At 41.2% G+C, this 16,457-nt stretch overlaps 1 protein-coding gene across 2 annotated transcripts in view; it reads right to left on the bottom strand.

The window, feature by feature from the left end:
- COL4A1 (collagen type IV alpha 1 chain) overlaps positions 1-16,457 on the bottom strand; it is a 515,832-nt gene that overhangs the window by 137,490 nt on the left and 361,885 nt on the right. For both annotated transcript variants that reach the window (XM_086934756.1, XM_086934755.1), the window contains exons 24-28: positions 10,563-10,633; positions 7,237-7,428; positions 6,559-6,727; positions 2,550-2,642; positions 2,344-2,448 (exon numbers count right to left, since the gene is read on the bottom strand). In XM_086934756.1, coding sequence (XP_086790882.1) covers positions 2,344-2,448; positions 2,550-2,642; positions 6,559-6,727; positions 7,237-7,428; positions 10,563-10,633 — 630 coding nt within the window. The remainder of the gene's footprint in view (positions 1-2,343; positions 2,449-2,549; positions 2,643-6,558; positions 6,728-7,236; positions 7,429-10,562; positions 10,634-16,457) is intronic.

Here is a 16,457-nt window from a genome sequence, read left to right as displayed (position 1 = left end):
TATGAATAAGTTTAGGCATCCACAACTTTCAACATACGCTTCCTTGTGTCAGCTGTCAGCATGGTCCCTCTCAGGAATGAAAATGTAATGCATCGCTTTGAGAAACTGAATGACCCTACCCATGTAGGTTTCTGAACAGTCTATACTTTTTCCCTGCCATGGAATCTATAATTTTGAAAGTCCACTGGAGGGTGTCCCTTTAATCTGCAATTTTGCTGACATCAGAGAAGTGCTCTGACAACAGTGACCCCCCCCCCTCCCCCACCCCAATTGATGAGAGTAGCTACTGCTGTCAATTCCAGGCTGTTTTGGCAATGTGCTTTCTAGTTAGGACAGAGGTCTTTTTAGCAGTAGCCTTGTAGGGAACATTGCCTACTGTCTCCTCCGTGACCAGATACCTTTAACTGGCGCCTGAGTCCTTTATTATGTCTAGACCATGTGCGACTTGTATGTGTGGCTACACGTGTGCCTGGACAAATGAGTGCTGGAGTCCATTAGACTTCACATGTGGGTGCCACAACACATGGTGCCCTTTTTTGTGCTGGGTTACAAATGTCCATGTCAGACATTGCAGCCTGCATGCTACTCATGTCCTGTACCTCTCATTGAAAACAGTTGTGTGTGGTGGATTGGCAACGGTAGAGCACAAGATTCCTCCGTTTTTGAAGATCTTCCATGAAAGAATGAAATCCCATCTTACTGTGTTTTCGCTAGTGGCCAACATTCCTTTTGTGAAATGGCTCTCCAGACTGCCATTCCAACCCAACTTCATCAACTAAGCCAGTCTCAGAAGAAACAGCTTAGCAGAGAGCCCCTGAACTTGGTGGGCTGCAATAGTGGGAAGTAGATGCCAACTAGCTTGCAGGAGTGCTGGGACTTTTGAAAAGTGTACTCTGCCCTATTTACTAACTACCACATAAAGATAAGCACTTGCTCCCTTTAGCTAGTAGTTTGTTCAAAAATAGATTCATCATAGGAAAGGTCTATGCACCAGCATCAAGAAAGAAGAATGCAAGAGACATGAGTAAAACCCCTGCATGTTGCATCTCCAGACTCGCCAACATCTGGGAAACACTGTACAGTTGTCATGTTTCTTGACCTGGGGGAAGAAGAATGATATACCTCCCTGCACAAAGAGCCAAAATGGGAATGCCAGGAGGCAGTGATGGGATCCAACAGAAAAAAAGGCAAGGCTCAGCTAACTGGAAAGACAATCAAATCAGGACACATCAGTAAATTGGAGAGTACCTAGGAACCAAAATATCGGCCCAAGTATTTTTCTTGCTTGTCCGACATGGAAGTCTTGGAAAAGAAAGAAAAATACCTGAACCAAGGAGTTGTTTAATCAAAAACAGTGATCTTGTAACATCCCTGACCTCCCCCTTGCAAGTTGGGTGCATGTACTCCTCCTCTGTTGCAGCTTAGGACTTCCAGTGTTGGTCTTCAGTACCTAGCAGTGGGACTAATCTAAGTGGGTAGAAGTGGTCACCATTGGTTTGCCAGTTGTCCCCATCTAAGGCCCTCATTAAAGCGGCCTAGGAAATGTATTTCCCACCTAGGAAGTTACAAATACTGAGTGTATCAGTAACTCTGGGAACACGAAACATTCTGCCAGTTATGAGTGCGGACCCAAAGGTCCACCAAGAATCCACTAAGAAAGTAGAAATAGGCACTTCAAGGTCCTGTTCCCGTGGTAATTCCTAATTTTCGCCCAGAGACTTTAGCTGGTCTCAGCAGTTGAAATCTCCAGGTGAAAATAACAGATATGTTTTGTTCCCAGCGATCTCATCATTCAGATACTTCCTAATGACCTCTGACTGCGAGGGGACCCAAAAAAGTCTTCGAAACCTGCCTTCAAGTTTGTTTTGCCTTCTGTGTTACTTGCCTAAAATGTAAATTTCCTCTTAAGCCTTTTAAATAATTAACATCAAAATACATTCTTCCATTGCATGGAGAATTTGTGAAGCCAGTTTAATAGCTGTGTTGTCAATAATGCATACATTCAAGAGACAATTAGCTTCTTCCTCTTTGTTCATAGGAATAGAGCACACAGAAAAGACAAAACACTGACAAAGCTTCAGTTTTCAGCTGTGAATCGCTTTGTTTGCTTTTACGGGTATGGTTTAGGCTTTTAGTGCTTTTCTGTCTATATTTCCCTATTACACCTCTTTAACAGAATTATTGCAGCACAGAAGCTAGAATACTATAAGCAGCATAGGATTTTATCAGCCTTTAAGGGGCAAAACGAAGAAACCGCCACATATGGATTGAAAAGATCCTACATATGAGAAGTCTGTATAAATGAAAATAGTTCCATGGTATTTGCATTGCACAAACTCTTACCTTTTGGCCCAGGAGGACCTGGAAATCCTATCCCTGTTGCACCTGGTTCACCCTTTTCACCTGGAAACCCAACTTTCCCTTGAAGCCCAGGAGCGCCTCTGTCCCCTTTGTAGAAAAAGACAAGGCACATATAGGATCATTCATATTCCATAAACAGAAGAAAAATTTATGAAAATGTATAAAATGAAGAAAAACACAACAATTACCTTGATTACCTGGAACGCCAGAATCTCCTGGTAGTCCAGGTAGCCCGGGGAGTCCAGTTTGAAGAATAGTCTGCCCCTTTTCACCTTTGGGTCCTAAGGAATAATACAGAAAGAGATAAGTACCCTTATGTTTATATGCACTGATATTCCCTAAGGATAAGCATGGAAAAGGATTAGTTTGCTCACAGTTATGCAGATATATAGATAGATAGATAGATAGATAGATAGATAGATAGATAGATAGATAGATAGATAGATAGATAGATAGATAGATAGATAGATAGATAGATAGATAGATAGATAGATAGATAGATAGATAGATAGATAGAAAGATAGAAAGATAGAAAGATAGAAAGATAGATAGATAGATCTTACCCAGTGGCACCTTAGAACTCAGTCCTGAGTCCTAAGAAAAAAGCAAAAAAAGAGGGCAACCACTGTCTCTTTGTTGGAGACCGCGATGGGAGCCCCATTACCACTGCGGCCCCAGCTGGCCCCCTGCCGCCAGTTGAAGCCAGCATTGCTCCAGCATGCACGGAGCAACAAAAACTGCTGCACACTGCATGTGGGATCACATTTTTCATATGTTTCTCTGCCCACTACACAGAGAGCTGGGAAACAGATGAAAAGTCAGCTCCCAGCTAGCGGGAGCATTTTTCCTGCTCCGGTGCAATAGGAGCGGACTTACTGTCTGCTCTCACTTGGCAGTAGCTATAAATTGCTCCCAGCAAGTGAGAGCAAACAGAGGTTTCCCTGACCCCACTATTGTGAGAAGGAAAATCGCCATGTCCTGGGTGTGGCCCACAGAACATAGCTTGAGCCTGGCCCTGGGGATGGGGTCCTCAGGGCCATTAATGGCTCTGGGAGGGGGGGCACATGGCCCCCTCCCTTTGCAAGGCAAGGGCCCAGGGAGATGGGGTCCCCGGGGCTGATCGCGGCTCCCTCCCATTTCTTTGTACAGCCTGGCCCTGGGGGTTTGGGGTCCCCAGGACCGAAAACTGCCAGGGAGAAGGGGTCACACTCCCCTTTTATTTTTAATAGTTGGGCACCAGGGCGTGTCCCCATGTGCCCACCACCCCTTCATTTTGGATGGGTAGACCCGGGGTTGGTGGTCCCCAGGCCCGAAATCGACCTGGAGAGGGGGCTGTGTGTGCCCTCCTCCCTCTTGATATAAAAGGTCTGCCCCCCGAGGAGACTTTAGGAAAAACAATTTTGTTGATGACTTGCTCCATGATTTTGCAGCAAATTTGAAAAAAAAATGTTTTTGTCCCCCGATGGGGTCCCTGTGGGACTCTACCGCTAGGCCTAGGGGATCAGGGTATTCATACCCTGCCCCCTTAATGTTTTTTTAATCTTTTTGGGGGGAGTCGGACGAGTCTGAGTCCCAAGATGGCTGCCAACACTTCCTGGTGGAAGCCAATCTGATCTCAACATGACATCTGTCGGATCCACAGAGGATTCACATCCCTAGAAGGCTTTATTTAATTTTCTTTTAATAACTTCAAAACTACTGAATGGATTTACATGAAATTACAAACAGCACTCTTTCTGGACCAAAATCTAGCTTTCTGCCAAATTTGGTGTAATTGCTTTCAGCGGTTGGGGCTGCAGACGTGTTCAAAATCCCTATGGGAAATTGCATCGGGAAACCATGTTTTGGAACCCCCCTTTTTCTCGTCCCCTACTTAACGAATCACCCCAAAACTTTCCAGACAGCAGCTGATGTGAGTTGTACACTACTGAAGATTCACCGAATGGCGCCAAAGCTTTTACCAAAACAAAAAACGCTTTGTCTATATATATGGCATAAATATATGGGATATTTCTAGTCTCAGAGGAGTTCCATTATCATATAGACGAATGAAACTGAAGGCTGAGTTCCTTTACAAGGTCATGGAACTCTGAGATGACTTGCCATATCCTTATAATGTACGGCAGGTGGAAGTTTCCTCCTTGTAATACATGGTCACACCATAACCCTTTCCACAAACTACTTGTATCCTTGATGTGGTGTTCTTCATTATAAAAGAGATAGGATGTTTGTGAACATTAAGAATACAATTAGGATATTTAATGCAAGATTTAACACATACAAAAGCAGTTGGATAGTTGCTACAAAAAATATTAGAATCAGTTTAGTAAAAGGAAGGTTTTTTTTAAAACAGCTGTATGGAAAGAATGAGTACAAAGATGTAGACACATTCTGTCTTTTCTATAATTGCCTAAAGCATGGAAAAATTAACATGTTGCCATAAATATCTCTTTTATGCTTATCACTGTTCATCTAGAATAACTGAGCAGAAAATGGAAAAGCCAAGTTCCGTTTTTTAAAGTGCAACTTTATTTATGCTCTGTGGCCTGCCTTTCTCATCTGATGGCTCTGGCAGCAGGCATTGTGATGTCAGAACTCAACTACAATAAGTTATTATAGTTGAGTGACTATTATTTATGGTCGCGTAATTTACCTACTTGCCCGTGTGATGATTCTTCACCCCAATCTGATATCCATATTTTATTTTTTTGTAAATTTTATATTATGCCTCGCAGGAAATTTATAATCCCATTCCTTAAAGACATGAATTTAAACAGATGTCGCCCAGCTTTCTCAGAATGTCAGAGAATGGACACAGTTTTAACCGTTGTTGTACTTTTAAGCTTTTTTAAACATGTATTCAAATTACGGAAATCTATTGGTGTTAATGTAATATAATGAATTTGTTATTTTTAAATTGACCTGTGCAAATTGTAAATTTCATGTTGTTGCTTTTATGGTTATTGTTTTTTAACCGAATAAAGTACTTTTTGACTTTGAGTGACTATATGGTTTCTTTATTACAGGGATGCTACACACAGCCTGTAATATGGAAATTAGAGACAGGCTTTTATTCAGAGATTTCGGGTTAAAGTGGCATTATAGTTAGGTGTTGATATAAAAACAAACATTTAAAATACACTAAAGTTATAATTTACTGAGCTATCTGTAACTTGTGCTCTCGCTATGCACTGTTTAAGACCTTTTCACCCAGGATGTTCCTCGCTTATATTGTCAACCATTCAGATGTTTTGACAACTCTTGCCTTGATGAGATTTCACCCAAGATGTGCCATCAGACAATGAGGAGATCTAAGAGTCGCTTACTGTCAGGATGTAGGGATGAACTAGACTATGGCGTGGTTTGCAATGTATGTGGAAGATGATTGTTCGAGTATAGCTACAGCTGTTTGTATTACTTGTCTTTTTTTTGCCAGTGTTTTATATAGTGCAAACTTGACCCGAAGGTATCAGGTATCAGAGCGCTTTATATGAGCACCAACTGCGTTACACAAGGACACATTCATTTTTGTTAGGCATGGGGAGATTAAGTGATTTGCCCAGAATCACAGGATGTTGAGCGTCATTGCCAAGCCTCGAACCCGTTTCCCCCGATTTGAGACCGACATGTTCATTGACATCAGAACATTAGACCATGAAATTAATGTTTGGAGTAAATCTTGCATGGATGTGGTAGAGGGGGGTACCCAACTGGTTCGGTACGCAACTAAACTATTGAATTTTAATATCATACTACAAAAATATTGTGAAGGAAAGTATATATTGATAAGTATAGGTATACTATGCTTACCTGCATTTTTACGGAGTTAAGAGTAAGTCTATATTTACATATATAAACTTACCTTCACAATATTTTTGTAGCCGGCTATGATAATTTTGCAGCATAATATTTTTTGCTCAATTTGTAGCATACAACCAACTAGATTACTCTTTTTTGGCAAGGAGATCCCAAAGTAGGGCTTATTTTCCCATATATGACCTGTTTGGCATGCCATCTTCGAAGGCTCTGAGCTATTATTTGTGTTGTACAGTGTGCAATGCCACTGAAAGATGTTTAAAAGACATATGAATAGAGCTATCAGAAATTCCACAATAAAGTTATGAGATGATGGTGTTAAGAGCAGACACACAACAAAATCCTCGCACATAAATAACCATGGGATCAATTCTCATGTACCTGGATATCCAGCTCCCCCGTAAATGCCTGGAACACCCTGATTGCCTTTGTCACCAGGCACGCCCGATGGGCCAAATCCTGGAGGGCCGGGCTGGCCTCTATCACCTTTAAGTCCAGGAAATCCAGCATCACCAGGTGGTCCTCGCTCACCTTTGAAACCCAACGCACCCTGAAGATACCAAAATTAAGCATGTCAAACATCTTCAAAAAGTTATTCAAAGGCAGCAGGCAGGCATAAAATCTACTTTTAATTCCCTCCCAATGATCCTGTTTCACAAATATGTTTGTGAATACTTTTAACTTACTCTTGATTTACTCTTGGCATAATCTTGAATTTCTATGAGGATGTCACCCGTACTCATGTACGAAAGCTTTGTATATTATCAATCAGGGCCTGTAGTATGTATTTGTGCTCTGTGCTGTGAAAACGGCAAAACTGTAAAACACTCCAGATATACAAATCCATTCTAACATAAGAGGATCTATGGAGTGGACCTGGGTGCTACCCAGCAACAAAAAACATAATTTGCAGAATTGACATGAAAGAGTGGGACCAAATAATTTACACCCCACACACCCTGCATTTCTTGAATATGTTGTTAATACAATCATCCAAGGCTTATCGGATTGTGAAGGCTCAAGTTAAAACTCTGATAAATAAATGTTAAATAAACATACCGACTCGCCTTTGGGTCCTGGAGGCCCTTGCTGGCCATTAAATCCTGGTCTTCCTTCCCTTCCTGGTGCACCTGACTGTCCTGGGAATCCAGGTTCTCCCTTGTCACCCTTAAGATCCGGAGCATAGAAGACTTCCCCAGGCTCTCCTTTGGCCCCAGGGCTACCGATTAATCCTGGTGGTCCCTCTGGTCCCTGCAAAAGCATGAAATACAAACATTATTTAAAGAAATACTGTGATTCCATTTCAATTAAAGCCTTCTAGGAGTACTACTTAATGTGCATCTTTGAGGACTTCTAGCATGTATTGTTTTCGTTCAATCAAAGAATGCGCACAGTGAAATTAGAAAACGAACAATGGTAGTGAATTAATGAAGGAAAATAAGTAACAATTAACAACAAAGCACTGTTTGCATTTAGTGAAATTATGTCCTATTTGAAACGAGCAAAACCTACAGAGATATCAACAAAATGGAAACTGATAATGATCATTAATAAGTGAGCAGTAATCTGATAAGAATGCCTGGCTCTTTAATAGTCATATATTTTGACATTTGAGTGTTAGCCTAAACTTTACTTAAACAATTTTTCTGGCTTAATTTATTTTTTCAAAGTAGTGGTATGGCAAGATCATTCAAATAAACTGGCAAGCATAATAAGTGAATGCGGCCACCATTGCCATGTCTACGAATGGCAAAGATGTTCATCTAATATGGGTCATATTCACCAAGGTAGTTTCAGTCGTAAACATATTTGATGGGGGGTTTGCAAAAAAGGTCCTGCTGCACACTTAGAAAACTGAAATGCAAACTGAGCAAAGCACAACATGCAGTTTCTAATGTATCAATATTGATCTTCCTTCTCATGACCTCAACTTCTAATGTATGGTTGTATTGTCTTCTGTTACACCCTCTAATGGCTTCTGGTCATGTTTGTGCTATATAAATCCACATAAATAAATTAATTAATTAAAAAATCGAATACAAGCATATTTTGTTTCAATTAAGTCAAGTGGACTTCAGCACTGGTAGACACCTTGCTGAATGCAGACAAAGAAGACTGTCTCAGTCTCAAAGAGAACGCAATTTTATAACCCCTGTAAATCCAGGAAGTAACTCGTGGAGTATGGAACTGAGGCTAATTACATTATAAGGCCGATCACGAGTGACCTAGTAACAAGGTACAGTCATACCTCACCCTGTATTATCTCTATTGGGTGGTTCTGAGTTTTCATATCTGGAATGGGGCATAGCATGAGGAAAGTGGTTGTACCACACAGTTTTTTGAGTGTTTTTTATTTTCCGTAGAGTTTCCCACCATATTTCCGGCTTCTTTTTGAAAGTGGATATGTGCCTGGGAATGCTGGCAAACCCTTTGTGGCCAAAAGGAGGAGTCTCATGCAAGAAACCGGTTTGTGGGGCCACTTGTAATCAGCCTCCAGTTCTCAGTCATGATACATAATGTGGATTGGTGGCATAACAAGGTCTGTTTGCAGTGGCGCATGAGTAGATTAGATGACTCGTTTCAGGAAGAGGAGTGCAAGATGGTTGTAGACTGAGAGGAAAAAATATAACTGAGGTGTACACCTTGTCATCCAAAATCTTAAACTGAACCTTGGTTCCTAAACAACATTATTGGACGTTCAAAGTGCAGCAGATCTTAACCGCATGAGACATCCGCATGAAGCCTCTCTCTTTCCGGACACCTTAACAACATCTCTACACAGCACATCGGCATGGAGCCCTTTCACCAATACTCTCATCTCCTCACACTTTGGCACTCCCTAATCAGTAGCTTTTATCTCAAGCTCTACACGTGTGTCAAAGTTGCCTAATCTTTTCCTTAATGGGCGACTGCATGTTCACATTTGACATCATTTGCCACCTTCCTAAAAATCTCTGAGTGGTTAAAGTTGTTGCCTAGTATACTAATTAGTTAACCCTAACCAGATTCTCTGCTGATTGTATGGAATCCTGAATTTCTGTGTGACTGTACCACTTGAATGACAACAATATCACTCAATAGCTTCTTTGCAGGTTCTTCTCACAGCAAAGAGTGGAACTAAGGGGTATATAATCAAGCAAGGACGATACATTATCGCCGCTTTTATCGGCAGGAAAATGCCGCTAAAGCGGAGATAATGGGCTTGATAAGTATTGCCCTTTCTTGATAATATGGCGCCGAGTTCAACTTCCGTTCTGGCTGCGTCACTTGGCCTTCCGGCACCCGGACCCTCTTTCACAGCAAACCTTGCATAAAAACTTTAAACAGGGCTCTGAATTCCACAGTCAATACATGAAATATTGTAAAGGTGGGCAAATATTGACAATTCAGAGGATCCTCGTCTGTACTCCCTACAGCCGCAACTGGACTGACGCCAATCCATCAACAATTCAGCCACAAATTAAAAATACATGTCTTTCACCAAGACATATAGATCTGAAAACATCCTTTCCTGCCGTGCAAAACACTGATTTGAGGATGACCAGTCTCTTTCTCCTCCTCCTCCTTGGACACAGTCACTTTGAAAGCATCTAATAGATATTTATTATTTATTCCATCTATTGCATGCTACACATTTTCTACATATCATTGCATGTATTTAATAAAAAAATGCACACAATTGCACAAATGTCTTTTTTCTAAATACAAACAGCATACTTTATGGTATACTAGCATAATTTAAAAATTTTCAAGATTACTACCAAAATATTATAGCAGGGATATACTATAGATATAGTATAAAAATATCACGGAGGTAAGTATAGGGTAATGATACACATGTGCAAGCCTTGACGACATATATATCTATAACTACAGATAGATAGATAGATAGATAGATAGATAGATAGATAGATAGATAGATAGATAGATAGATAGATAGATAGATAGATAGATAGATAGATAGATAGATAGATAGATAGATAGATAGATAGATAGATAGATAGATAGATAGATAGATAGATAGATAGATAGATGGATAGATAGACAGAGATAGACGGATGGACGGACGGATAGACAGGTAGACAGACAGATAGATTTTTTCAAGGTACTTAGATGTGGAATTAAGAGCGGTACATCTATTCTTACCTATATATACCACCCTCCACAATTTACTAGTTGTTGATATTCTGGGAATTATATTTTTGTGCTCACTAGCATAACATGCAACCTTATGCACACACATAACAACGTCATGTGGCACCTACACACAATTATGTTAAAAATACAGAAACATAACAGTCCAAGTTGCATATATCTATTGATTTCACATTTGCATCTAAACCACCCGGCACCTCATAAAAATTATGTTTAAGATATTTACTTACAGGCAAACCTTGAAGGCCATTGAATCCAGGTAATCCCTGATCTCCTTTAAAGCCTGGTTGTCCAGAAGTTCCTAAAGAGAATATCCACAAAAAACTAAGCACTTATCAATGAAAGTATTCAGTTAACATAAAAAAAATGTCAAGCAGAAAAAAAAATGCTAACAGGCAAAGAGCCTTATTTACAGTTTGGGGGACGGGATAACCCATCAAAACATGATGGGCATCCCGCCTGCCTTATTACATGTACCATTGGATATAATGCACTTGTAATATGGCAGACGAGACATCTGCCACATTTGTGATGGGGTATCCTTTCGGCCAAACTCTAAATAAGCTCCATACTCATTTGAGATAAAATGTAAAAACAAAAAATTAAAATTAATTATATTTCATTAACAAGAGAGTGGTAAATTACTTCAACTATAGTAATATGTTGCTGGAAATGGCTGAAAACCTTTTGTACAACCATGTCTTTCTCTGTGGTGGCATCTGGTACCAAAAGCTGCTTGGGATTATGACTGATTTCAGGTTTACTCTCCCTTGTGCTGACCTCTTTATGAGCTTGTATCATAGGAAGCATGTCTGGTGTCATTGGCTGTCTCCAAGGCTTGACAAAATGCATTAATGGGGGAAATAGGTTGAAGAGTTTCTCATGACTTGGACAGACACGGGACAAGAATTAGAGGGAGTCTATGATTACGTGAATACAAAGGCATTTTACATTTTGGTCAGTAAAGAAAATAATATACTTTTAGATACTAAAGTTTACATCAATCATAACAAGCCTGAGACCAGAATGTTCCAAGAAGAGAAGGTGTGTAACTCCTTGCTTCATGCTACACACTCACATCCAAGGTCACAGATTTAGGCAATGCTTTATGGAGAAATGATAAGAGCTAGGAGGAATTGGACGAAGGATGGACAAGTCCAGAAAAAAATATTAACTATGAATGATAGAATTACACTGAGGGTGTAAGGTACACAAATTATACATACAGCTATGAATAGGACACTGGCAATTGACATGAATAGCACACTTAATCCTGATAGAAGGAGACAGAATAAAACAGCTGCAGAATGACGAGATTAATAGGATCCTATGGCACACATATTGGTAAATTTAGGACAATTCGCATATAATAAACACAGGGGATTGGTAATTAATGAGGAAACAACATTTACATGAATCACAACCCCCTGAGCATCCTCTTTCGTAGGTGTATTAGTATTAGGAATATTATCAGTTCAAGTTACCTTGCTCAGGCCTTTTCTAAACATTGGCCCAGATCCCTCAAAATGTTTTTACAAATGTGGGAGTTGCACAATGAAGTAAATTTGCCCTTAACAAAACATAGTTTTTTTCATTATAACACAGGAGCCAAACATGTGGTTAGGGAATGCAAGTGACTTCTAACACCAAATATGGCACATAGCCCTCGTCTGTAAATGTGGCAAGATTTACATTTTCAGCACTAAAAGGGCTCTTAAAGATCATATCATAGAACAGATCAGACTCTGTTCATGTACATTATAAAACATGCTGACTCTAAGGCTTGGACTTTTTAATGTAAAATGTCATGGCATCCTGGACATACTTAAGGATCCTAGATGTGGGAAAAGAGAGCTCTGCTTACGTATGAATGGGCCACTTTGGATATTGAAACTGAAATCTATTATAAAGGAACTTAGGGGTCGATTAGGATTGCGGACGGACTTGCGTCCGTCCACGACCCCAGAGCAGGAGGGAACCTCCGCATGGCATGCAGAGTTCCCTCCTGTGCAATTAGGATGTGACCGCCACCCTGGCGGTCACATCCTCTATTTTTAACATTGCAGCGGGTGCAGCTTCAAGCTGCACCCGCGGCAATGTTAAAAATGCACGCATTGCATTTGCATGTAGAAAGAGGCAGGCCCTGCGCGGTGCCTGCCGCTTTCTGCATGCAAATGCAGGGGGTAACATAGATACCCCCCATGTGCACCTCCCACCCCCCCCCTTCACCTAGGGGGCCCGCAATGGGCCCCCGCAGTGAAGATCCGTATGCTTTTCCACGGCGGAAAACCCGCCGCGGAAAAGCACTTTTTAAAGCCCATCCTGATATGGCGGACGGTGTCTGAGAGACACCGTCACCATATCAGAGCTTTTCCACTGCGGTTGTAAGCCGACCGCGGCGGAAAAGCTGCGGACGGAAACCAGGACCCACCAGCCATCCTAATGTGGCGGTGGGTCTTTGGTCAGTCCGCTGCGGTTTTTCCGCATCCTCTGGCCCGGCGGTGACTTCCGCCGGCCCCGAGGATGCGGAAAAACCGCAATCATAATCGGCCCCTAAATGTGGACTATGAGCTTCAATGTTTTTTGAGGGGTGAATGGTGTTTAAAAATAGTATTGAACATTCCTAGTGGGACTTCAAGAAAGTGAAAGTCAGGTAATACTAGCACTCATGATTAGTATATTAGTGCTTACATACAGTGAAGAATAAGCAAGGGAGTCTTGGCAATACAACTTAAACAATAAGTTCTTCATAATCATATCTAAACGTATAGGAATTTGTGTACCTTTCCCTTTGAAAAACACACACACACACTAAACAAGTATTATGTACAAGGACTACAATGTGATTCTCACATGCCAATGAAAAGGCATTTTTATTTCAAAACACCAAATCTACCCTGACAACACATAGCTTTATACAAGACTACCAAGGCTAATGTCAGTATATATTAACACCGTAGAAATAATTTTGCAAGAATAGGCTAATCGAATAGCTAGGATATAGACATCACTAATAATGTATCACCGGAGGAATCCCAGTACCTACTTGTGTTACAAATAGTTTACGACAACCCAAATGAAGGGCATTCAGTTTGTGAGCACAACTGGAATTATGATACAATTGCTTAAGTTATCATAACTGTGATTTCACATAGAACACTTGCCTATTGGATATCAGAATTGAAAGAAGGACAGTTTAGAGATAAACGAGCAGTAATTTATGCAGTGTTGGTCCTCTATTTCAGTAAGCCTTTACAGACTTACCTTGGTGCCTATGGAACACACCATCAGCTGGAGACCTTTGTACAGCCTTGCAGGATCATCCATTAATAGATCACACACATTTGGCCTATTTTTAGTTTTTGCAGGATGGCACAATATATTTCAAAACTTATTACCGCCATGGATCGGAACGTATCGAAATGTAACAGCTAAACATGAGAAGTGAGTAGCCAATTTTATAGCTGAGCCTTTATCCTCTTCATTAATAGGGTTAGGCCTGATTACATTTGTATATATGTAATAGACTTAATTTGTATTCACTTAATAATAAGGTGGGGTATACTTTATCTGTAGCGGTGCACATAATGCTCTGCGCTTTACCTGTCATACCGGTATAGTAAGTTACTTGCTAGACTTACATACCAACAGTAATACTTTTTCATGTGTGAAACACAAAGTTTGCCAAATTTTTTCACTTTGCTTGTATACACATTGTAGGAGGCTGGCTCTGTATATGCTATACCAAAGTAAGGTATAGTGTGCACAGAATACAATGGAACCCCAAAGGTTGGCAGAGGAAAAAGTTCATAACACCTTACACTCTGTTTGCGGTAGTGTGGTCAAGCAGTAAGGCTGTATTAGAGGACAGTGTAAAGCATTTGTTGTACATCCTCAGTCAGCAGATGATTTCACACACTCAAAGACTGAACTTCAGGCCAATTGTTTTTGTATAAAAATATTATTTTAGTTATGTTATTTTCTAGAACCAAGCAAGCCTGGCATAGATAAGCAATACATACTTTACAGTAGTAATGCAGTTTGTAAACAGTTTTAATTGTAATTGTATATGCACTTTGTTTAGATTACAGTACTTGCACTGAGAATGCAATGCTTTGGAAATACAGTACATATACTTTGTATAGGCTTTTTAGTAAAATTACAGGTGTTACTTTGAGATTACTTTACTTACACAGTGCAGTATACCTGGATACTGCACTGGGACATCTCCTGTAAACAGGTAAGTAAAAGCATTTTGGTCATTTGGTTACAGTTTAAAAGCTTTTCATAGATTTCCAACTCCACACTTAGAAACTTTTTAGAGGTTCCTACCTCTGTAAATTCTAGTTTAGCTAGGGCAAAGCCCAGCTTACCCACAGAGGTTATCCACAGTTTGAGCAACACCACCATGACCAATAGAGTCAGTGGGCCTAACTTGCTATTTGGGAGGGGGCTAGGCCACCATGCCAAGGACAGTGCTGTCATGAAGGCTAAAACCCAGAAGAGGCTACTGACAGATGTCAGTGTCCAGAACCACACCTTTAGCCCTTCAATGTAAGGTGAAGTGGCTAACTTATAGGCTTCTTTGGGTTATGGTGGCCTTTCTGCGATTTTAGGGTAGGGGGTCACTACACTTGGCCTAACAGTGACACCCCCTGGGACATCCCTTACTCTTTTCGTCTCCTCCGGGACATACTGGTTTGAGAGAACCAACCTGTCATGCACCACAGTGTAACTGGCACATGTATCTCTTAGGGCAGTGGCTGGGATTCCAGTCACCAGTAAGTGGTGGAAGTGTCTACTCCCCTCTGGAATTTGCAACTCCCCTTTTGGGCACAGTTTCCAATTGAAGGCTAGGAGGACCTCCTCATCTGAGGAATCACCCTCCAAAGATACACTGGCAACCCCTGGAGCTACACTAGGTGCTGTAATTTTTTTAGGACAGCTAGTGTCCTTGGTGTGGTGTCCTGTCCTTTGACAGTTGTGATACCATACCTTGTTGGGATCCCAACTCTTAGGTTGGAACCCAGTTTTAGTTTGTGAGGTGTCTTTGGGCCCACCCTCCTGGGCCGGTTTTTTGGGGGATACCTGGGACTCCTTACTTTTATCTTTAGGAGGCTAATTGTCTTTCCTCTGGGCAGGTTTTGTAACCCATTTCTTTGGTCACACCCAGTGGACGTCCTAGCTACCCTTGTCTTGACCCAATGGCCCGCCTTCTTTCCCAATTCTTGGGGAGAAATTTGACCCAGGACTATCAGATACTGATGCAACTTTCATCAATGCAATTACTTAACATGTGTTCCTTCAAGAACAAATTATGAAGACAATCATAATCTTGCAATTTACTTCCAGTCAACCAGCTATCTAGTGTCTTAACTGAGTAGTTTACAAATGCCACCCACGGCTGACTCTGGGGTTTCTGAGCCCCCCTGAATCTAATTCTATACTCCTTAGTTGTGAGTCTAAATGCCGCAATCGGAGTTCTCTTCATGAGGTCATAAGACCCAGCATCTGCCCCACTAAGGGTCAGAAGTCTGTCTCTGCACTTACCGTAGAACAGTTCCCAAAGGAGGGCCCCCCAGTGAGTTTTCCTCACCCTTCTAGCTTTACAAGCCCTCTCAAAGGCTGTGAACCACTTGGTGATATCATCACCCTCCTCAAATTTAGGGACAATCCATTTGGGGATTTGGGGATCATATGATCCTTCTTTTTCTATATTTTTTACATTGCTGCCACCATTGATGGGTCCTAAGCCCATCTCTGCTCTTTCTTTTTCTAGAGCCAGGCGTATGGTCTCTAGGTCTAATCTTTTGGTCAACCTGGCTATCAGGATGTCCTCCTCATTGAGGCTGTTCTCAATGTCCTCAATAGTGCCTGATCCGCCTGTGAGGCTTCTAGGTACTAAGAGGTTTACTCTTGGAGTCAGGGGCACTTGGGCCCTTTTCTCCCTATGAAGTGGGGGGGAGTGGGGGGTGGTGTGCCTCCTCATCCCCTCCATATTCTTCCTCATCTGATTGGTCTTCACCAGTTTCAGATAGGTGGTCCTTAGCATACCCAGACAACAGCTCCAGGAGCTTTTGTTTGGTGGGATGGGACCCCATGGTTATGTTTTTAATTTTACACAG

Source organism: Lissotriton vulgaris, chromosome 8 (assembly GCF_964263255.1).
Source record: "Lissotriton vulgaris chromosome 8, aLisVul1.2, whole genome shotgun sequence".
Classification (NCBI taxonomy): domain Eukaryota; kingdom Metazoa; phylum Chordata; class Amphibia; order Caudata; family Salamandridae; genus Lissotriton; species Lissotriton vulgaris.
Note: the sequence above shows the minus strand (reverse complement) of the source record. Positions and strands in the feature narration are given on the sequence as shown.